This window comes from Sminthopsis crassicaudata, chromosome 2 (genome assembly GCF_048593235.1).
Source record: "Sminthopsis crassicaudata isolate SCR6 chromosome 2, ASM4859323v1, whole genome shotgun sequence".
In the NCBI taxonomy this organism is placed as follows: Eukaryota; Metazoa; Chordata; class Mammalia; order Dasyuromorphia; family Dasyuridae; genus Sminthopsis; species Sminthopsis crassicaudata.
Window position 1 is genome coordinate 51718452 of NC_133618.1, and position 22733 is coordinate 51741184.

Consider the following 22733-nt stretch of genomic DNA (forward strand, 5'->3'; position numbering starts at 1 on the left):
CTCTTCTGTCTGAGGCCCCCCCTGGAAATAACAGTGTCAGGACAGGGAAGACTCAGTGCTAATAACAAGTTAGAGGGGACACACTGTCCCATTAGCAGTGGGAGCCAGAGCAGTTAGGATTCCAAAGCCATATTGCTGGGGAGAACTGAAAGATTTACATCTTTGGCCAGGAAAGTGTCTTTGGGCATGGGATTTAAGAACGATTTCATTGTCAAAGGAAGTGGGTCATGCAGTTACTGCCGTGGCAGGGCTGCTGAAGGATTCTCTGCAGGGGCTTAGGATGGGGTGAGCAAAGCCCAGTGAGCCCTCGCCTGAACGGCCTTGTTTAAGGGGGGGAGGGGTGTGGAGAAATGAGTATGAGGCTGAATCTGACTGAAGCAGCCAGGCCCTGGAGCTGCTCTAGGTGCCTGACCCTGGGAGCCATCAGAGCAGGGTCAGGTCAGGCCAATGGCAAGCTTGAACTAGAAGGATTTCAGTTCAAAGCATCTGCTCACCCTGGGTTAATAAAGCTATTGTACTTAATTATACACACCGTATAATCCTTTTTGGCGGGAGAAGGCAGGGAGCTTTTTAAGGGGGGATCTAAAAACAGGCCTGAGCTGTATACTGTTCTTTCTCTCAAAGATTCACTGGCAGATTGATTGTCTGCCAGACAATACAGCGTACGTGAGACTGTTTGTTGCCCTTTTTTGAAAGAAGGCTAAATACCCTGGGAGAGTGAGAATCTGACCCCAAGCAGGAAGGTCCTATGGCTTCTTGTTTCAGGCACACAGTGGGAAGACTTGTGATTCGGTTTTCAGGATGGGGGCCAAACGTGTTTTAACTGGTTCCTTTTTGATCTGCCATATTTTGCATTAATATAGCATCTGGAATAATAACTTCAGAAGATCACATGCCTCACTTGTGTGGAGCCCCCAGATCAGATCAAAGAGATGGGAAGTTGGACTGTTGCCTCCCCCGCATTCTGGCCCATGAGTGCCCTGTGGCTATCAGAGGCACTGGGAGAGAGCGTTGGGAACAAAGGCACGGTGAGACAGGCGCAGGGCCGCTAGCGGGAGAGGGAGGGAAGTGGGGCCATGCGGAATCAGAGCAGATCTGGAGAAGTCTGGGTTTGTGATGAAGATTAGAAAGAGCCACCGACAGTTATTAGAGGGCAGAACAAGTGTGGCCCTTGTCTTGCTCTTAGCCCTGTGGAGAGCAGTCAGGGGAGCCGAACCCTCCGGCGGCATGGACTGTCTGACTGCTCAGCCCAGTGTCTCCAAGCCACAGTCAGCTGTTTAAGAGGTCCATTACTTCAGATGGGACTGTTCCAGCAGGGCCCTGTAAAAGCCATCAGAATTAGGAGATCCTGTTTCCCTTTGGAAATCCCAGCTGTAGTAGTGTGAGGAAGCCTGGTTCCCTAGATCTCCAAGCTCCCTGTAGGATGGAACCTTTTGTATCACATTCATTGTGCTCACCTACCAGCCCTTAAAAAGGAGAAAAGGAAGAGAATCATCCCGACAGAAATCTCAGGTTTAGGCCTGCTCTAAAGGGAGTAAGGGGAGGGGAGTTTTCACTGAATTTGTTAGGGGTGTCCCAGAAGGATTGGCTAGACTTGTACAGCAGCTTGAGGATGGGGTGGAGGTCTTTATTTTCTCAGCCTGTCAGATGTCATTGTTCAGAGACTCCTCTTGAGAAAAGTGACCAGAAATGTGGAAACCCATGATCTCTAAGTCAATGCTGAGAATTAGCCTAAAGGGTCAAGACGAAAACCCAGACCCCTAAGGAGCCAACTGCCTTTGAATTTGGCATTGGGCTGCCTTAGCATAACCCCCTGCTAATCATTAGTGCCAATTACAGTCAGGTAGGGTGAGCTGAGCAGCAGCAAATGCATGGCAGGAATTTTAAATTAGTGAAGTAGATAGAATTCTGGCTACTTAGGAGAGGCAAATCTGGCTCTGAATAAATCAACCCCCTTTTATCTTAAATGTGTTTATATTTAGAAAATCTTATTGTAGGGAGACTGCTCAGCTTGCTCATTGCCACTTGTAAGCCAAAGTACCTCCTGACCTGGAGGGAGCCCACCACAGCTGGCAAAGACAGCTCCCCCCTCCCATTAGCCTTAAGGACAGCTGTCTCCTATTTCATATTTCAATATGAGCACTTGGTATGTGCTACTAACTGGCAGACACTCTGAGCTAGGTACTGTGCAAAAGACAATAAAGTCCACCTAATTTGAAAAACAGGATAAGCAGGAGAAAGAAAAGATAATAGAGCTTTTGGTCGGGCAGTGGATAGCTCCCTGGGCTTGCAGTTCAGATTGTCCTCAGTTTTTCTTTCCTGTGAGCTTTTACCACTGTCTGCCTCAGTTCCCTCAACCCTAAATCACTGATAATACCTACTTCCCAGGGTTGTTCTGAGGATAAAATGAGAAGTACTTTTGGCAAACCTTAAAGCTCTCTGTAAATGCTGGTTTTTCTAAATCCCTCAAAAGTAGAGCTTGTCTTGTGAGTCTTGGAAAGGACCCGAGGCACCCTCGCTCTCCCTGCCATGCCATCCCTCCCCTCGTTTCTCCTTGGGCATGCTGTATGAGAAACTCAGTTACTGAGGAAGTCGGCCAGAGCTGATGAAAGGAGAGCCAGTCATGGAATTGAGCATCCCTAAAATGAGGGTTGTTTTCTGTAAGACATCACTGTGGAGGGACTAGCAGGGCTTCCCACTTCCAGCTTTGGCCAAGTTCTGTTCTTCTTGAATCCTATGGCCGTGCTTTTATCCTGGCTTGGGCTGCATTTCCTCTTCATCTCTGCCTCATGGAAACCCTGGATTGGATAGAAATCAAGCTGTGTTTACGTGAAGATCTCCCCTCCTCTTCCCTTAGCTGGAGAGGCCAGAACTTCCTTGGATGGGTAGAGATGTGTCTGTGCTATATTTATATGTACACACACTTACTGTATGTTCACACACCTAACATTGCTCCTCACATATAATTGAGACCTTTAATAAATACTTGTGGATTTAGAATACATTTTAGAAAGATAGAAAAGCCCAGAGAGACTCACTGCCGACTAGTGGCAGGGCCAGAAGGGGAAGCCAGCCCTCCTAGGCTGTTGGTTTCACATGGAGACCCAAATTCCCTACACCCTCTGACCAAGCTTCAACAATGGGTCCGGCTTGTTGCATGCTGGACGTGGCGGGGACCTCAAGACCAAAGCTTCTTTGGCCACAAATTGTTCTTGTCCAGCTCCCTCAGCTCTGACTGCTGTGGGCTTTGTCTAATTCAGATGTGCCAGCCTCTCTGCTAATTTGCTTTTGTGCAGACTTGGGACAACATGGAATGGTTTATGAAAGGGTTCCTTATGTTATAATCCCTTTAAATAGCAAGCTTCCTTAGGATTTGGGGGGGCCAATATCCAGTACCCAGGCCTCTGTAAGCTTCTTGGACCAGGCTGCACCTCTGGTCCTGATCAAAGTGCCTCACTTAATAGCATTTACTGGCACTTCAGAGTTTGTCAGATAACTCCAGCAAAATCCCCTTCTGATTTATTTATTTATTCTAGTCCTGCTGGGCCGCCTCTTGTCCTCCCACCTCCGCCCAAGTTAGGGAAGGAGTCCAGTAGTCCCAGCCCCTACTGGGCACCAGGCCTTGGGAGACTGGAATAGTCTGGGGATTAGGGGATAGGAGTCAGTTTTGTAGAACGTACTCCAACTGAGCTCTGCCCATTGTCAACATCAAGCACCCAGACAAGACATATTCCCTCTGCTGTGGCCAAGAGAGCCAGAAAGTGCTGTGGAGGGAGAGGGCAAGCCAGCACAGCCTCCAGAGGGGCAAGACTGCCGCACGGCAGAATTCTTGGCAATGTCTTGTCAAGGAGGAAGAAGAAAAGCCCAAATCATGTGGGTGGCTGGCACTAGTTAAAGAATGCATTCTGTCTCCTGGAGGAAGATTGCATCCCTGTTGTTGAAATAATCATCAAAAGAGCAGCTCTGACTGACTCAGTTTCCTAAAGCTTGTTAGCCTTTAATTGCCTCTCTAAAACGTGAAGCTCCTGAACTAAGCTCCAAATGTCTGCCTTAAATAGTCCATTCCATGAGAGCCTTCCTAACATCTAAGCAAAGAAAATGGGTTCTTTGAGATTCTTGGATATGAGGGTGAGTGAGGACATTCTGAGGTCTTCCTTCCCCCCTAGAATCTCTTCCTCATATCTAGTTGTGTCTCTCTATATTTAAACTTCCATAATTTAGAGTTTGTAGGAGAGCATTCAAAGAATGACTGAAGAGGAAGGACAGAGGAAGCATTTTAGTTGTATTTGAGCACTGTGGTTTATTGCCCATTCAGACTGAGATCATTGAATCAGAATCTTAGTTTTAGGAGAGCATCTTATCTTCTGCAGCTCCTTCTCATTTACAATTGCTGAGGCTCAAGAAGGGTAAGTGTCTTGCCCCGTAGTTATCTGGTAAGTGCCCCTTAAGAGGCCTGGAACCTACCTGAAGGCTCTTTCCTAGCGGACTTTGGGCCAGGATCTCGAAGGCTGCGTCGGAGGATGCCTTCATTTCGGAGCCTGTGGTTTGTCCTAGCTTTCACACCTTCAGATTTGAGACCTGAGTGAAGCTACTTCTCAGCTGTCTGCCCAACCCCTATGTGCCCTAACTTTGCCCACTGGGCTTGGAAGCCTTCTTTGCCAATGAAGAAATCTAACGCATCTGCCTCTGAGGTCTTACAGGTGGTGGGGAGGACCTTGTAGCAATACAGGCTCAGGAAATGCCCCAGATGGAAGAATCATTCTTGCTAGGGAGCAATTGCCAGCTGCTGCAGGAGCCCCATGGGTGGGCACGTGACAGAGCCTGTCGCCTTTCCTTGGGTTCCAGAGAAACTTCCTGGGAGGTAATGGAGCCTCCCTCCTGCTGGGCCCTTTGGTCCATCCCAGTTACGCTCATGCCTCCTGTGGGGTGAGAGACGAGAAGGTGCTCCATGGAGCCTTCCTGTTTGTCTCATTCGGGAGGTGGATGAGGAGAGATGTCTGCCCCTTCCTCACTCTTCCTTTACCCTTGGCCTGGGTCTTAGGCTGCAGATCAAAAGACCAAGTAACTTCTGAGCCTCTAAGAAAAACAAACAAACTGGAACAGTGGACACCACCCCAGGAATTTGGGGAGTCTGCTGGAAAGGTACTCGCTTCCCTTCACACCCCCTTGGAGCCTGCAGCATTTGTATGAGCATTTACCTGTAGGAAATCCTGTGCTTATCTTGGATGCCTGCTCAGGTTTCATGTTGGGAGAGATGAAAATAGTTTGTTGTAAATAAGTCATCCTGTGGCCCTTTCTTTTCTTTATATTCTCTATTTATAATTCTGGAATTTCACATTGGAAAGGACCCCTGTGGCCGTCTGGTACAGTCCGGCACCACCAGGTGCACCCCCAGTGAGGGCAGCACCACCGCCTGGGCAGGCTGATTCAGAAAAGATGAACCAGGTCTTTGTCCTGCTCCTATGGCCCTCTCCCTCCTAAGAATCAAGAGGGAGAAAAACCTGTTCATCGGCCCCTGGGGGAGATGATGGCCCAGCCCTTCACCTTGGCAGAGAAGTAGGCTGGTCATTGCTTGAGGCAGTTTTCCTTATATCTGGTTCTGCCTCAGGGAGGGGGCTGCCAGCTTAGACTGGTTTGGGGACCCTTCCAGCCCCGTGGATTTTACTGAGGAGTAAAATTCAAAACCAGGCCTGTTGAGTCTGCATCTCGTGCTCGTCTCTTTGTCCCACAGTGAAGTGAAGGAAACCCCCAGTGTAGGGAAGCTGACCCCTTTGCCCAGGGGTGCCTAAAGCAGAGCCAGCTGGCTCCCACAGTGGCCTCCCCCGCTAGCTGCGGGCCATGGCCCATCTAGAACAGACTGCAGAGAGGTTCCTGTTTCTCACATTCAACCCGGGATTGCTGAGCTCACCCTCAGATCTCGCAGGACCAGATGGCGACATGGAGGAGTGGGAGATGCGGGGGGGGGGGCGGTGTAATGAGGGGGTCACATACCACGGGGAGGGGGCACCCAGCAGGGGAAGTGACAGGCTGGGTTTCATTTTGCTCCCACACTCCAGATCCTCAGAAACCTTGAATGCAGTTCCCTCTTCTCCGATAAGTGACTTGTTGCAGTGTAACCTAGGGCTCTGGGCAGGACAGCAGGCAGCAACGTCCTTCTTCTCTTGACTGTATTTGTTGATTAGAGAGAGGAAAGGTATTTGCTGGGGATTCCCTGGCCTCTGAGAGTTTGTTTTTGACAGGTGTCCCCTGACTTGGGGGGGGGGCTTTATTCCTGAAGAACTAATCAGTGAGAGCATCCGAGCCCTTGGAGGATGGCAGCCCACCCTTACTTACACTGGGTCCGTGGTGTAACCATGGGACGTGGCTGTTGCAGTGGGAATTCTGGGCCTGCAATCACTAAGACCCGAGTTCAAATTCAGCCCCAACACTCGGTAGCTGTGTGACAGGCAAGACACTTAGACCTCTGCTTGCCTCAGAGAACCTACCTCCCAGGGTTGTTGGAGCAAAGGAGATTTTATAAAATGCTTTGCAAACCTAGTGGTGGTGGTTGTTACAGGCAGGGATTTGGGGTCCTGAGCCCCAGCTTTGTTTCTGCGGCATTCTCTGGCCCTCCTCACTGAGGTGTGAAGCATAATTGCATCCATGAAAGATGACTCTAGACAGGGAGCAACAAGAAGTCATTGGTTTTGAATCAATGTAGCTCAACCCAAACCCTCTGCTTCCAGGCCTCTGGTACTAGAAGTTTTGCTTCTGGTGGGCTTCCTTAACTGGCCTGAGGTCTCCTGCCCACTTTCTCCTCCCGCTAAGGCTTCACCCCAGAATGGCCACAGGTAGTCTCCTAAAAGCATTCACCCCCAGATCCTCTTCACTGCACAGCTGTTGGCTGGCTATGGAGGAGGGGCCTGAATCATGGCAGGAAGAGCGCGGTCGGGGCCCCTGTGGTCTATTCTACAACGGAAATCGCTTCAGTTAGTCAGAGCCCCATGCCATTCTCCCCCCGCCCCCGGGCTGCACACCATAAGGCCGGGATGGTTTCTTCCAGACCCAGCTTCACTTCTGATGTGCTGTTCTTGGGGCCCCCCATACACAAGACTGGAGGTGATTGTTTGTCCTGGCCCTGACTTAGGGTAGGGGATGGCTGAAGTAAAGCATGTTGTTGGGACGGTTTGTGGGGGCAGCATAAGCAGCAGCCTCAGAGTCCTCACGGGAGGATACGCAGATGTCACTGGGAAACAAAAATGTTAAAGTACAGAGGAGAACCCTCATGTGCGGGTCAGGGACCGGGCAGTCTGGGGGTCTTTGCGTATTGATTTTGGGAAACTGGGCCAATGTCTTGGCCTCCTGGTGTCCCTGGCCACTGGCTCTTTATTTGATGAAGTGATTCTAGGGAAGAAAGCACGTAGACTTTACAGCCAAATATGTTTTTTTGTTTGTCTGTTTGTTTGTTTTAGACTTGACAGTTTTTTTTACCTCTCTCTCCCTCCAAAGTTATCAAACTGGAACAAAGGATAGGAAAATGGGGGAGGGGGTTGTCATTCTGGCAGTGACAACCAGGATTAATGTGTCCGTGTGTGTTTGCTCAGAGACCCTCCTCAGCAGAAAGGGAGGGAGCAGCTCAACTGGACTTCTAAATTATTCACATGGCATTCAGCAGGTTGTGTGCTTTCCATTTGCATTGTTGTATTTTGTTTTCCTAGTTCTTTAAACTTCATTTTTGATCAGTCCAATCAAGTCTTCCCCAGTTCTCTAATTCACCGTTTTTGGCTCTCATGGCACACAGTTTAATAAGATCCCGAGTTCATAGATGTAGAGCTGTGAGCTACCACGGAAGCCCGCCCGGCCCTGGCATTCAGGGTCAGGGTGGGATTTGAACTCATTCTCTGACCCTATATGCTTCCTTCTATGTATGGTTGGTGAGGCCTGAGTTTTGAAATCCTCCTCTATCCATATCTTTTTCAGGGACCCTGGGGGAGGGGGGGCCCTGAAAGACCTGGTCCACATCTTGCATCTGTTTTATGGCTGAGGCTCAATGGGATGGGAGTCGATCTAAAAGTCAGCCTTAACCCCAAAGGATGGGCTGCAAGGTGGGCAGTATGTGAGGGAACACCTAGAGCATGAGAAACACGACCTGAAAGGCCCTCACCCCAAAGCCATATTCTGTCCTTTCTCGCTTAACCTTTCCCTGATTTCTCAGCTTGGGCAGGAAGTCACTTATGTCCTTCTTCAGGCCCATATACACTTCTCCAGGGGAATACCAATTCAGTGGATGTGATTTGATGGTCTGTCATTAAATTAGTATTTATTTACTTTATTAGTATTTATTTAAGGTTTGTAAAGCACTCTACAAATACTTTTATCATTTTATTCTTAGAACCATCCTGGGAGGTATGGTTATTATACCTATTTTACATATGGGGAAATTGAGGCAGACAGAGATGGTGTCTGAGGATAGTTTTGAACTCCGATCTTCCTGACTCCAGGACAATGTTCTAACCACTTCATCGAACTGTGAAGTTTGCCTGACCTTAATTAAGATGTCCAGAGGGAATATCACTTAACAGCTCTTGCCTTTGGGCAAGTCAAAGTGAATCCTAGAATGTAGATTTGTAGATTAGAAATGTGGATTAGATTCTACATTTGTAGAATGTAGAAGGGGCAGCAAGGTGGCGCAGTGGATAGAGCACCAGCCTTGAATTCAGGAGGACCCAGTTCAAATGTGGTCTCAGACACTTAACACTTACTAGCTCTGTGACCCTGGGCAAGTCACTTAACCCCAGCCTCAGGGGAAAAAAAAAGTGAATGTAGAATCTTTGGTTCTTGTAAGAATGAAATGAAACCAGGTGAGGAGGACCTGGATTCAGTTTTCTCTTTGTTCCTCACCTCAGTGCATTGGTCAAGGGGCTCTTCTGCTGCTCATGAGTGACCTTGGGCCTCTGCCGTGAAAACTTGGGCTGACCTTCTGTCCTCTGACTCGGCCTCATGGTCCTTTCACTGTCAGAGGAGTGATGGAGACTCGGGAGAGATTCCCCCCGCTTGCCTTTTCAATCGGAGGGAGGGGAGTATTTGGAACTCAGAATGTCAGAATGGCCCGACTAAGATCCAAAAACCGTTTCCTTGAGCCTGGTACTCTTGAGGATGTGCTAATCTCCCTTTTCTCCCGTTTGTTTCATTTTGCAGGCGAGGTCTCCAATTTGAGCCCTCAGTTTTCATTTGAAGGCACCAAGTTAGATGTTGGGAACATCGTATTGGCTTTATACAGCGGCCTCTTTGCCTACGGTGGCTGGTAAGAACGGGAGGGTCTTCATTTGCCTCATAAAAGGGTGTAGCTCCTGGGGACAGCAAGTGCTGGGGGGGGGGGGGATGCACACGGCCTCTGGGTCGCCCTGCATGCTGAGCTCTGGATCGGGTTGGTCTGTGGAGTGACTTGAGGGCGCCTAGGCTGCAGGGGCCAAACGCTTGGTCAGCGAGGAGAAGCTGGAGAGCCAGGAGCTCCTCTGGGAGCCCCCTTCCGAGGATCCACCCAAGAGTGGAACGGAGCAGATTGGCATTGGGTTATCCAGCCCAGCTCCATCCCCTTCCTCCACAGTCCAATTGTCACTGGAACAGGAGCTCCTTGGTTGGCGCTCATGCTCTTGCTCACAGATTTCTGCCCCTAATAAGAAGTCCCTTCAATTCAAATTGTGCTTCCAGAGGGGGCAGTTTGGGTGGGCTGAAGCAGTTGGGTCTCTTGCCTGGTAATTCTACGCTGTTGTTCAGCTTGGAGACTGAGGAACAGTTGAGGCTGAGCCATGTTAATGCAATGACCCCATTCTGAAGCCCTCTCTCTTACATCAGATGCCCCCATTAAAATCCACATTTCAGAGAGGAACATGCAAACACTTGTCCCTCCCTCTCGTGGCGAGTATTTCTGTTTCTGTCTGACTGTGTGATCCCATGGGGGTCAGGCACTGGAGAGGATTGTCTGTACCTTCTCCCGTTCATTTTACCAATGAGGAAACTGAGGCAAACAGGGTGATGTGACTGGGCCAGGGCCGCAAAGCAGAAAGTTTGTCAGACTCAAGCTGCCCTGATGCACTATGGCACACTTCCTAGCCACCCTTCCAGCAGCCTAGGTAGCTGCAGGTTCAGTTCCATCGTAGGAAAGCGGAGAACTCTGGTGACCAACTGGACTGTCCTCAGGCCTGGGGAATTCTGCAGTGCCTTTTTAAAAAACTGCTGCTTGTCTGACCCCGGAGGAGGGTGATGGAGCGCCAGCTGTGCGCCAGGGGCTCTGCTGGCACTGGCTCATAGAATCCAGGTCTGGCCTCCTATTTTTGAAGATTCGGACTTTCAGTTGAAGAAAAAACTTTTTAGGAGGGATTGAACTGCACACTAACACATTTCGGTTAGTTACAAAGCACAGGGGAGCTGTTTAGTGCTTTTCTTCCATTCTTGCCTTTGGCCAGATTTGAGCAAACTTAGTATTACAACCTAGGAGGTAACAGTCCCTACAACCTCCATTCATTATGACCTTCAGAGTCCTCAGAACACTGAGGCTTCTGCTTGATGAGAAGTACCTTGGTACTCTGCCCTGGTAGTCTAGGCGCCCACTTGCCTTGTACAGTGATGGACCCCAGGTTTCCGTTCCTGGAAAGCTCTCTCCCATTGGGAGCAACTGGAGCCAGAGTAGCCCTTCAGGGGAGCCGAATCACAGCCAGAGGCTCTGGAGCCCATCTTCTTAGCACATTTGATCCAGAGAGTGGTAAGGATGAGATCTGTGGCAGCTACTTCTAGCCCACCTCCCATCTCTGTTGATGTCATTTTTGGTTTTACAAGAGCCCAGTGAGGGGATATATTTAAACTCTTTATCTCTTAAATTTCAGGAATTATTTGAATTTTGTCACCGAGGAGATGATAAACCCTTACAGGTATGTTTAGTGAATGGAGACATTATGATTAACAGTTGGGGTTCAAAGTCCCAGAGAAGGCTAGACAAACCGTCCAGAAGAAATAGAGATGCCTCTGGGAGTGTGTGCTTAGAGAGAGGGCTCCATGGGGCTCTGAGAAACGCTGGGCTGGGCCGAGCCCTGGGACAGGGCCAGGTCATACAGAATGGGCCTGGGGGCGGTGGTGCTGCAGGGAGGAGTGGTCTGGAAGGCAGGAGGTAGGAGCGTGGCTGACATGAGATCATTTTTTTAATGGAGAAGCGTTTGCCCTCAAGTGTTTGCTAAGACTGACTCACCAAGGATTTCTGGGACATTTTATCCCCTTTGGAAGAAAGTAAAAGCTGAGGGAAGGAGGGAAGGAAGGCAGAGGCTGTCTCCATGCCAGCACTGACTGGCCTTGACAACCTCTAAGGAGGTGTGAGGGGACGGAGCCCTGCGTGCGTCTGCATTCAAGCAGCGGTCCCTGCCCGGCCCTGGCTCCCCCACGTAGGATGAAGAGGCGGCCGTCAGGGTTCCTGGTGCCCTTCAGCTGGCGGCAAGCACTGGCCAGGTTCCTCAGCCACAAAAGTGACCAGGTCTCAGCTGTCCCTCTTTCTCTTTATCTTTCTTGGGGCCCGGGAGGTGGCCAGGCTGAGGGCAGAGGTAGCTAGGGATCCAGGAAAATCACTTTCCCCTTCATGTGTCCTCTGAAGTAGCTTGACCTGTCTCTTCATGGCCAAAGAGCAGATTTGCCTCTTCACTGGCCCATCATTTGCACTGATTGAAAGAGGCTCAGTGGGTTGGCTTTTTCTACTTCCTCTGAGAATACAAGCTGAGTTAGACTTTTTATGTGGCCTTTCCAGGAGATTTTATATACCTTGTCATACTTATGACAACTCTGGGAGGATCCCAGAACAGACTGCACCCTGAGAGCTTGAAGGGCCCGAGAGGTTCCCCCGGCCAACCCCCCTCCCTGCAGGGTGGGCAAGGTCACAAAGAAAGGAACGGAACCGGGGGGAGCCCGTGTCCTCGGGCCTCATGTCCGGTGCTGGTTGGCCAGTGTGTGCCAAGTGTCAGGCTGGGAGCCCACAGCACCCCTTCAGACGTTCTTTCCCTTGTGTCTCGTGGCCTCCGGGCATGAGCCATAACAGCTCATTTCATCCTTCTTTAATGAGCGCTTCCTCCCTTACCCATTCCACTGTTGCTCTGACCCTTCTGCTCGGAACGCAGGCGTGCCAGGGCCTGGGTCACACCTACCTTCAGTAGCTTCTGGTTTCCTGCAGGGGGTGGTTGCGATGATGGAACTTCTGTAGCAGTTTACACGTATCTCCTTGGAGTCTGATCATAACTCAGAGGTTGGCGCCCCTGGTAGACTCATTTTGTAGATAAGGAAGCTGAGGCCCAGAGGCTCACTTTAGTAAGTGCCCGAGGCAAGACCAAGCCCAGGCCTTCCCAGTATCCACAGCCCCTTTCTGTCCAAGCCAGTTGGTTTCAGCAGCAGTTAGGAGAGCTAGCCAGCCAGCCATGAAGTGATCCTCAGCACCTCAGGGCCCATCTCTGTATTTCTGCTGCCTTTCCAGCACCACTCCTTGGGCCAGGAACCAGAGACCTTCGTGCTGGAGAAAAGATGTGATTTCCTTCCCTTCTCTCTCTCCCCCCCCCCTCCTCAATTAGAGCAAAGTGCCTTGTCCAGGGTCACAACTAGTACATGTTGAGTGTCTGAGGCTGGACCAGGCCATGGCTCTGTGTACTGCTGTGTCTCCTCGCTGCCGCAGACAGGTGTCACTCTCTTAGAGAAGCTTGGATTTAAACTTCCACTTCCTCACTTCCCTCCCACTGGTTCAGTGTCAGAGAGCAGGAGACCAAGGCAAGCTCACGTTCCAAGTGTCATTTAACACAGCAGAGAATTGGGGTCCGGGGTGGTAGGATTTGTTCCAGACAAACTTTGTATTTCAGGCTTTTACCAAGCTGAGATGCTGGGGATGGGCAGCCATTGAAACACAAAATCAGCTGTTCATTTAGCTCCTCGTGCAGTATATTCCATCCTGAAGTAGGACTGGACTTTAATAGTGAGGGGATAGTATTCAAATCTCTGGGAGCCTTAGGATGGTTCTCAGTATCGCTTCTTGTCTGTTCTTGTAGGTTTAGAATGTGCATGTGCATAATATTTAGAATCATCCTCCTTAACATCATGCAGGGAAGCTGGCTAGCCTAGTATTTATGCTCACCCAAAACGTAACATCCATTCATTCTCAGAACAACCTAGACATAGGTCAAGCAGGTGAGCCTCAGAGGAATGAATCACCGAGCTAATCCCTCTTGCTTCTGCCCCACAAAGGGTAGTGGGCTTCAGGCCTCTTGGCCATATTTTGATAGACTTGTGGAGAGGTGGGCAGTTACATCCATATAGACCTCTTAGTTGTGAGGGCTTTTTCTTGGGGTAGGGCCTCATGAAGCACCCTGCCGGGCCTGGTCAATAGGGGAGACAGGCACTCCAGCTAGAGTAAGAGGTTCTGTATGTGGAAGGGAGGGAAACTGCAGAGTTGGGCTAGCAGGGAAATTCTACATGCCTTTGGGCAAGCTGGTAAGTTGGCCATGGGTAAAGTCCCTGTTATTGGATTTATTTCAAATAAGATACATATGCTCGGAAAAAGGTAAAAAGATCTTTTTGTTCCGGGTAAGGTATTCATGGAAAAGTCCTTTTTGTTTCAGTGTAGTCCAAGAGAGTGGATAGCTATTCATGGAAAAGGGTAAAAGGTCCCTTTGTTCTTTTGAAGGACATAGAGAGAGCCTGTGAGAGGGTTATTGGCTGGGGCTATAGCCTAGGGTTCCATTATTTCCTCCTCAAAGAATTGGGCTCCCAATCATTTGGAGCTAGGGATGAAGGTCACATCCTGGAGAATTGCTTCAGGCTGATAAAAGAGGCCTAGATCTGGCCCTGCCTAAAAGCCCAGTCCTGACAATGGAGGTGGATGTGAATTGCATTCAGAGTGAAGTCTTCCAGAAGCTGAGATTTGGGGTGGATATGGCTCCTGTAAGGCCTTCAGGTATCCTGGATGATGCATCTTATCACAATTTAAAAGGGATGGCCAAAGTATCAAAAGCAGAATAACAATTAGGAAATATATCAGTAGAGAAGGGACAAAGGAAGAGACCGGGATCCTCTGGTGCTTGTCCTGGAGTCTTTTGAAAGTAGCTGACTAAGAACATGTGTCCATTTAGCCTTCCTGAGGATCCTGCCTGCCCTTGAATATAAATACAATAGGCAGTCCTGGCCAGGGCACAGGCACCCCCTTCTGAGGCAAGGAGCTCAAGTCCAAAGAATCAAGAGAAATTTGGAGTGTCCCACATGGGAAGATAAGCAGTGACTTCATTAAGTTCCCAGTACCAGACAAGGAAGGTTGCTACTTTTTCCATAGAACCACCAAAAAAAAGTTGTTATTTCAAACAGTGGTTCATGGTATGTGTGACAATACTCCTGGAAGAGGAGGGTGAATTATCAAGGGTATTACTGTAGGTAAGAGGCCAGCCCCAGTGGGCACAGTAAAGAAATTAGGGAGAAGATCCTGGACCAGGGTAGATGAAAAGCTCATTTTCTTTTTGGTTCATTTGTCCCCATCAGGGATTTATTGTGGATATATCAAGGTTTCCACAAAAGTGGATAACATAGCCTCCTAGCTCTGTATTAAAGTGTCACATAATATGTCTGGTGGGGGGGAGTTCCCTTCCTCTCAGGCAGATGCCAGAGCCAAACAGAGAGATAGCAGACCCCCCTTTGGAGCTTCTGCGCTCCCACCGCTCACGTGACTGCTCTTCTTATTTCAGAAACTTGCCACTAGCCATCATCATTTCGCTTCCCCTGGTCACCTTAGTGTACGTCCTGACAAACCTGGCTTACTTCACCACCTTGTCCACCGAGCAGATGCTGAGTTCAGAAGCTGTGGCCGTGGTACGTTGTGTGGACCTTTTCCCAGGTCTCATGGAAAGCGTGTCCTCAGGGGCAGAAGATCTGTTTGCTTTTCTTAAGAAGCATCACCTTTGTACATCAGAGGCCTGGCTTCCTCTGGCTTTCCTGGCGCCCCCCCCCCCCCCCCTTTTCCCCCACTGTGATGGGGACAGCACTGGGAGGGCGGAGCTTTGGACCTATCTGGCTTTCCACCCTCCAGGTCGCTGTCATGATGTCCTTTTCCTCCTCCCTTCTGGCTCAGGCAGCATCCTGAGGGGAGAGGAATTAGAGGTTTGGACAACCATCTCCTTCCCTCTGGACTTGTCCTCCATCAAGGCCTTCCGCCTGTATTTGGTAATCCTCACTTCAGAAGCAGGTTTGAACTGGTTTTCCTGCTGCCAGGTGTCAGCAGTGGTCACAGATGGGACCGGCTGCTGGGTCTCAGGGGGAAGACCTGGGGGTACCTCTGCCAAATTGGCCGTGCCCAGCACCATATATCCACTGAGTAGCTCGTGTAAACTGAGTTGCTCTTACCTAGTTTTCATACATGTTTGTGACCTCCATCTATAGGACTATGATTTTAGTTTTAGAGCTAGAAGAGATTTGTGAAAGATCTTGCTTGAAGATTTTAGTGAGTTTCAGTAAAAAAAATGAATCACAGATGGAGATGTTGAGAATCCACAGGCACAAAGCCCCAAATGAGGGGCTGACTTGCCTTTCTCCATATTTTTTCTCACCTTAGTCACTTGCTTGTGGGGCCCTGGAGGTCTCCAGAGAAAAGAGCTGCCTAATTATTAGCCAATTATGCATTTGTAGGACTTTGGAAACTATCACCTGGGCGTCATGTCCTGGATCATCCCTGTCTTCGTGGGCCTGTCATGCTTTGGATCAGTCAATGGCTCCCTGTTCACCTCCTCCAGGTAGTCCTCTGGCCTGTGCTACAGGCTTCCCATTTCTGCCAGGCCTCAGAGCCAGGCTCTGATAGATAATGATCCCAGGAAAGAGCCAGATGTGGCCCTTGCTAGGAGCTGGGGGATGGGCTCCAGGCAGAAGGGTCCGGGCCTGGGGGGCCGAGGTTGGCTTCTTAGCTTCTCCCTGGTCCTGACTGTCTTATACCTAGATTGGCACAAAGATAGAAAGACCCTTGGGAATAGACGTGTTCCTGACTCTGCTCTGGTCTACAGGTTGTTCTTCGTAGGTTCCAGGGAGGGCCATCTGCCTTCTATCCTTTCCATGATTCACCCCAAGAACCTGACACCGGTGCCATCCCTGGTATTCACGGTAAGGCCACCACGGATCCCCTTGGCCCAGGGTGGTGAGCACAGCCAGCTGTGGATGGGAGGAGGCTGCCCACTGCGTCATGGCAGCCAGCCTGCACTTTCTGGGCCGGGGGGGACCCAAGATCCTCAAGACTTCAGCCATCCTTCCAGCTCTCAGTAAACCTTTTTATCCTGTGAAGGAACAGTACATCTATTTACCAAATATTCCCTGTTTCTCCCATCTTGATGCATTTCCTGGATTTCCCTGGGTGTGCACATTGCTCAGGTGGGGACTCCTGATCTGGGTCCAAACCATTATTTTATAAATGAACAATCCAGAGAGGGAATTTTTGCCCACAGTCAAGAAGCTCAGGGCTTGGAACTACAAATGATGGGATTTTAGCATTGGAAGGGGCAAGTCCTGCGCTAAGGGCTGGAGTTACAAAGTAACAAAGCAGTCCCTTCCCCGAGGAGCTCTGAGTGTAACAGAGAACGGTCTGTCCCTGACCATGTGCGGACAGATACAGAGAGGGTCAATTGGAGGTAGGAGAAGGCCAGGAAAGCCAGGAGGGAGAGCACGCTGAGCGTGGGGCCCTGCCAATGCACAGGCCCAGAGGTGGGCCATTCTACATACAGCCTCCTAGAAGAAAAGGACTCAAGTGGAGATACATCATGGGACTGGGCTCAGATCCAGTTTCCCTCACAAATGACTAACCCTCTTCTGGGGCCCCCCAGTTAATAGCTACTGGCTCCCATTCAGACAGCTTTAAGGGGCTTATGTCTCCATTGGGGCACACCATGGTCCTGGGAGGTCCCTGTTCTTGTTACCTCAGTTTGACAGATGGGAAAACTGGGCTTGGAACACTTATTAATGATTTCTCCTGTACTCTGGGTCCAAAGCAGTTATACTTAACCCAGCTGCCTGATCTCATCTGTCTCCTGTGTCATTGCTTCTCATGAATGGGACGAGAATCAGTCAGTCTCCGAGCACTTTGGAAGTGCCCTCCAGGTGCCAGAGACGAGGACAGGTTCTGGGGGCACAGGGGACACACTGTCCAAGGGGGAGAGGCTACAGAGGCAGCCAGCGTGCTGCAGCGGGGCTTGCCCCAGTGGTTCCCCTCACTGGACAACTGCCACGGCCCTGGGTAGAGCTCTTCTCTTTCTGGGACAAGCTTTTCATTGACAAAGGGCCTGTGTGTAGGTCTGAATATGCGCATCCCCACATCTTAAGCTCAGTCTCTTTAAACTGGACTCAGTCTAACAGACCAGGAAAGTGATCGCCCCATGCAGGAGCCCGTGGGCTCAGTCCTGCCTTTGCCTTGTAGTGCGCCATGACCCTGCTCTACGCTTTCTCCAATGACATCTTCTCCGTCATCAACTTCTTCAGTTTCTTCAACTGGCTTTGTGTGGCCCTCGCCATCATTGGGATGATCTGGCTCCGGTTTAAGAAGCCAGACTTGAACAGACCCATAAAGGTGAGAGATACAATTACCTTTCTTGGGACTGGTTGGCTTTTTGGTTTGGGAAGGTTGTGGAGGTGGGTAGTTCCAACTTCATCAACTCGAGCAGGATTTCTGATTTTTCTGCAGCTGAATATCCTTTTCCCAAGGTTAAAGCCAGGGTCACTTGTCCCCACCATGTCCCCACAAGGGTAGCACCTGGATTAAATGATAGTTTTCAGCATACTGTTTTGTAAATCTTTGTTCTAAAATTTCCTCCTTCCTTCCTTAACCTCTGCAATCAAGCAATCTGATACATGTTAGAAATGTGTAATCCTTTAGAACATTTCTGTTTTCCATGTTGTGCAAGAAAAATCGGACCAAAAAGTAAAAAATCACAGAAAAGAAAATAATAAAGTGAAAACATTAGACTGTTATAAATTCAGTCAGCTAGTTCTCTCTCTGGTGTTTCCCATCCCACATCTATTGGAATTACCTTGAGTCATCCTGTGTTGAGAGCCAAGTCCATCCCACTTGATCAGCATGTAATCTTCTTGTTGCTGTGCACAATATTCTGGTTCTGCTCACTTCACTCAGCATCAGTTCGTGTAGGTCTTTCCAGCCTCACTAAATGATAGTTTTCTAGTTCTTTTGTTGTGAACAGTTGGGTTTGCCACTTGCCTGAGGTTCTACCAGGCCACTTGCAGGAGTTAACACCCTGCCCGGGCCCTCGAGGGGCTTGTGGGAGTGAAGCAGACAGGAAGCAGTTCTTTAGGCAGTTTGAGACCTGTCTCTGGGTGTCTAAGCTCCTCCTGCCCGTTGTCAAGTTTAGCCAAGAAGTTTGGAGCTGGCTGATTATCTCTGGCTATCCCATTCTTCAGAAGCCTTGGAAAGGAGGAGCCTTTGTTCTCTCCCATTCACCCCTTAATTCTCTTTCTGGATTAATTCTGTACTTGGACTTGAGAATCCTGGCCAAAGATGCTTGCCAGCCCCAGGGGCCGTCCTGGGGTTTTGGGGAGACTTCCAGTTAACTTCAAAAGTGGCTCCCCATGGCTGCCTTTTAAGGGAACAACTCAGCTGTCATCTTCAGCTTGTCCTTGTTGCCATAGAGAAGGTCAAGTCCTTTCCCATCACCCCTCATCCAGGTTTGACCAGGTTGTTCCAACTCCTGGCTTTTGTCCTAAATCTTCTCTCTGTTGTGCTCACAGAGAATTCCTGCTGCGGGGGCTGCTGAGGGAGGGGGGAATGCCCTTCCTGGGGAGGACTCCTAGGCTGGCACCCATCTCTGCTGCTCACCTAGGCCAGGGAAGAGAAAATGTTCCAATTTGGAGGGTTGGCTGCCTGTCTACGGGCTGTGCCAGGGCAGGAGGCAGAGCAAGAGAAAGCCAAATATGGTGAGCCTGGCGAGCTCCTCACAGCTCGGGGACACGACGGGCAAGGTGTGGGGCTTGTCTGACTGACTGAGGGAGCAGGAGTTTGTCCTGAGTTTTATGGTGTCCTGCTGAACACTGGGTCCATCTGTTCCTATTTGTTTAAATTAGATATCCATGGTCTAAAAACATTGTGTGCTCAGGAATCCATTTCATCCACACTGGAAGCAAATAGGGACTTGTTTAAGTTTTGGCTCCACCTGCTGGGGATGAGCCTTAAGCCTTAGGGGACCCCCACCCCCAGTCCTCTTTCTGGTCATCCTCTGGCTTTCTTTCCCAGAGTGGCACCCCTACCCCCTATTTCCCTTCTTTTGTTACTTGTGGCCTCCTGGGATGCCTGGGAAGAGGATCTTCCTGCCCGCTGCTTCTGAGAGGTCTTGAAGCCATCCCAGAATCACGTGCTCACCTTGGACCAGCCCAGACCCGCCCCCAGCTGATGGAGGCTGGAGAAGAAACCAACCCAGAGGAATCAGGGAGGATGGGGCGCAAGGCCCGGACCTCTTATTTGGAAGCCTTTGATTTGGGGCTGAGAGCCCCAGGGGTAGGGCAGATGCTCCACTCAGGGAAAATGAGCACATTCTGCTTGCAGATGGCTGGGTCAGGACTTGGACTCTCCCGCTCAGGCTTCCCCACAAGAGCTCCTCGGGGTAGTCTGGACAACTCTGTACAGTGACGAGCCTGTTCTGCAGGACTCATGTCTGTGGCCAGTCTTGAACCTGAAAGGGGGCTGCTTTCTGGGGGACTCCCTCGACACCTCAAGAACAGCATCTAAGTCATGCCCATCTGCGCCTGCAGACTCTCTGCCTGAGGAAGGAGTGCTCCCTTGGCCCATGGCTCATTTTGAGCTCCTCTCCTTTCTGCCAACCTTGGGCGTCTGGAACTGTGGACCTGCCAGTCCGGGGGCTCAGGGTCTGGAACCCTGGATCTCTGGAGTCAGGAAAGCCTCCGGCAATTTGTCTGTCTATGTAGTAATGTCCTACCAGCCTTTACCTCCTGGGATTGTTGGGGCCACAGAGATGCTAAGGGCACATGGCTCAGCTCAGGCCCTTGGGGGGCCGGCCTGAGCACTCAGTGCAGCAGGTGTTTGGGGAGGGGCTTTTATGGGCTGGCCTGAGCACACAATGTGGTAGATACATGTGTGGGGGTCCTTCCTGCTGGACGGCCTGCCTGGGCACTCAGACTCTGCCCTCTCCTCCCCAGGTGAACCTCAGCCTGCCCATCTTTTTCATCCTGGCCTGCCTGTTCCTGATCGCTGTCTCTTTCTGGAAGACTCCGGTGGAGTGCGCAATTGGCTTTGTCATCATCCTCACGGGAATTCCGATTTACTTCATTGGCGTCTGGTGGCAAAACAAGCCAAAGTGGCTGCTCCAAGGCATCTGTGAGTAAAGGGGCCCCCTCCGGACCTCACTCCAGCCTCGGACACGGGGTGGCCCCATGGCCTGGGGCTTCAGTTTCCTCAGATGTAGAATGGGGAGAATAGTGACCTTGCAGGGGAGGCAGCAAGTGCTGGCGCAGTGTCTGCCCTCGGGGCCCCAGGTTCTCGCCTCGCGCCTTGGCCCTTCCCTCTGTGCCAGAGGAGTGTGACCCGTTGGTTTCAGAGTCATTAGATGTGCCTGGGTGCTCCCCTAGAAGGACGGACCCTCTCCCAGGCCGGCTTTCCCTTCGGGTCAGATGCCCGCCGAGGGGCGGCCCCCAGCCTCCTCCCTGCACTAATGTGGTTTTCCCCTCTCCCCAGTCTGCACGACAGTCCTGTGCCAGAAGCTCATGGAGGTGGTCCCACAGGAGTCCTGAGGTCACACCGACCCCACTTCCGACAAGCAGGCGTGAGCCCTGCCCTGTCCGCCCCTCCTCCCGCCGGGGCAGCCTGCCGGCACGCTCTCCTCCTCTGCTCCAGCCCGGCAGCTGAGGGTGCTCTGAAAGATAAACCCACGGTACAAACCAACGTCTCCTGGCTACCTCCTCAGGAGCCCCCAAGGGGCAGAAAACAATTGTTGAATTAGGCATTCAGACCAGACCTGGGACTGAGAATAGATGTTATTTTGGGAGTTTTTTGGCTTTCCTTCATTTTATTTTATTTTTAACTTAAGGTTCAGTTTAGTAGATGCCAACGATACGAATTCTTTTTATAAGAATATTTTTTTCAATGCTGCCAGCTGTACCCATATACCTCTCGATGGGACTGACCCAGACTCAGTTGGAGCAACTCTTCTTTGTCAGCCCTCCTCCACTGGTCTCGTAACATAGGAGAACGGAGCTTCCGAAGGCCGCAACTGCAGGGCACAAGTGGACGCAACTACTGAGACGTGACACGATGCTGGTTTTTAAGTGGGGGCTTGCACTAAATCGCACTGACGGTCTGCTTCTGCTCTTCGTTTTGTGTTATGATGTTGGGTTGTTAGTTGTGTTTTTTTAAGTTGTCATAAAACGGAGCTAGTTCAAACAGAACCTCTGGATTTTTATTTTTATCTTGGAGACAGGAGGTAGTTTCCTCCTACTGGCTGGTTTCCCTCCCCAAAGAATAAAAATAAAGTAATGACCCCCACCCTTATTTGCAAGCAAAAATAGGAGATTTAGAGAATGATCTTGGATGCGCCAGAGGAAGGGAAGGTCCGGGTCTGGGCTCTGAGGCCTGGAGAGGCCCGGAGTCTGTCTGTCTGTCTCCTGCCCCTCTCTGCCCACGGCCTGGGCCCTCCAGTGTCACAGACAGTTTCATGCAGGTTCCAGGCAGCCGAGGGTCACGATGGACCCGAATGCAGCCGTCCTCCCGCTGGCACACGTCTTGAGCTTTGGCCTGGCATGGTAGGGTGTCACATAGGGGGCTGTGCCCAGCACTGGTTGGACACAGGCAAGTGCCCAGGCTTTTGGGCTTGGCTGATGAGGGCTGAGAGGTGCTCCTCCAAAGCCAAAACCAAGAGTGAGGACTGACAGGAGTTGTGCCCACTTAGTTCAAAGCCTTCCTCCCTGAAGGTAGCCAGCACCTGCCTTTTCAGGGAGAGCCACCATCTTGTCTGAAAGCCCAAACCACCCCAAACCGGCTACTGCCTGTCCATACCAGTGGACACCTGCCACCAGTTTTCCTGCTGCTTGGAATTCCTTTAGAGCCCATTTTCCATGACCATTTTCTGGAGGTCATATATTTCCTCCACCTAAGCGGGTCTCCACAGGAGCAGATGGTTTTATCCTTTTCCTGAATCTGCATGCTGGCTACTTGTTAGGAATACACTGAATGAGAAATACATGTTTTCTGGTTAAATTGCCCCCCTTTCCTGATATTCTATGAGAGTGGCCCTGGGGCTGAGGAAGCACTCATTTGTTCTGGAACTCATGATCATTTCAGAGAGCTTCAGGTGAAAGGGGGAGTGGGTCTGAATGCACCTTGACCGACTGTCTCAGGTAACTTAGGAGGAAGCGTGTTCCCAGGCAGCCACATAGTGGGGAGCCCACCAAGGGCCTGGAAGCGGCAGGTGGCTAACAGATGGTGTCTAACCAGTGTTGGAGACGTGCAGGGGAGACAGCCAGCCTGGTGGGATATGGCGTATTCCTAATTGAACAGTCCGGAGGAGTAGGTGGGCGCACAGCAGAGTAGGTCCCTGACCCTTTGGCTAATATATTGGAAAGAGGATTCTTCCAGGCCACAGGTGACCTACTCAGAGACACACGGTACCTGCTCGGCTAGAACGATTCCTGGCTCATATCTGTGCAGAATGTCAGAGAAGCGAAAAGGTGAAGTTCCCAAACTGAGAAGCTCTATCTTA

At 50.5% G+C, this 22733-nt stretch overlaps 1 protein-coding gene across 1 annotated transcript in view; it reads left to right on the forward strand.

The window, feature by feature from the left end:
* SLC7A5 (solute carrier family 7 member 5) overlaps positions 1-21423 on the forward strand; it is a 45610-nt gene extending 24187 nt beyond the window's left edge. Inside the window, exons 3-10 of the mRNA XM_074286251.1 lie at positions 9178-9283; positions 10863-10907; positions 14730-14853; positions 15667-15770; positions 16035-16131; positions 17435-17584; positions 20179-20356; positions 20714-21423. Of these exons, the coding sequence (XP_074142352.1) occupies positions 9178-9283; positions 10863-10907; positions 14730-14853; positions 15667-15770; positions 16035-16131; positions 17435-17584; positions 20179-20356; positions 20714-20769 (860 nt within the window). The 3' untranslated portion in view covers positions 20770-21423. The remainder of the gene's footprint in view (positions 1-9177; positions 9284-10862; positions 10908-14729; positions 14854-15666; positions 15771-16034; positions 16132-17434; positions 17585-20178; positions 20357-20713) is intronic.
* The last annotated feature ends 1310 nt before the right edge of the window (positions 21424-22733 follow it).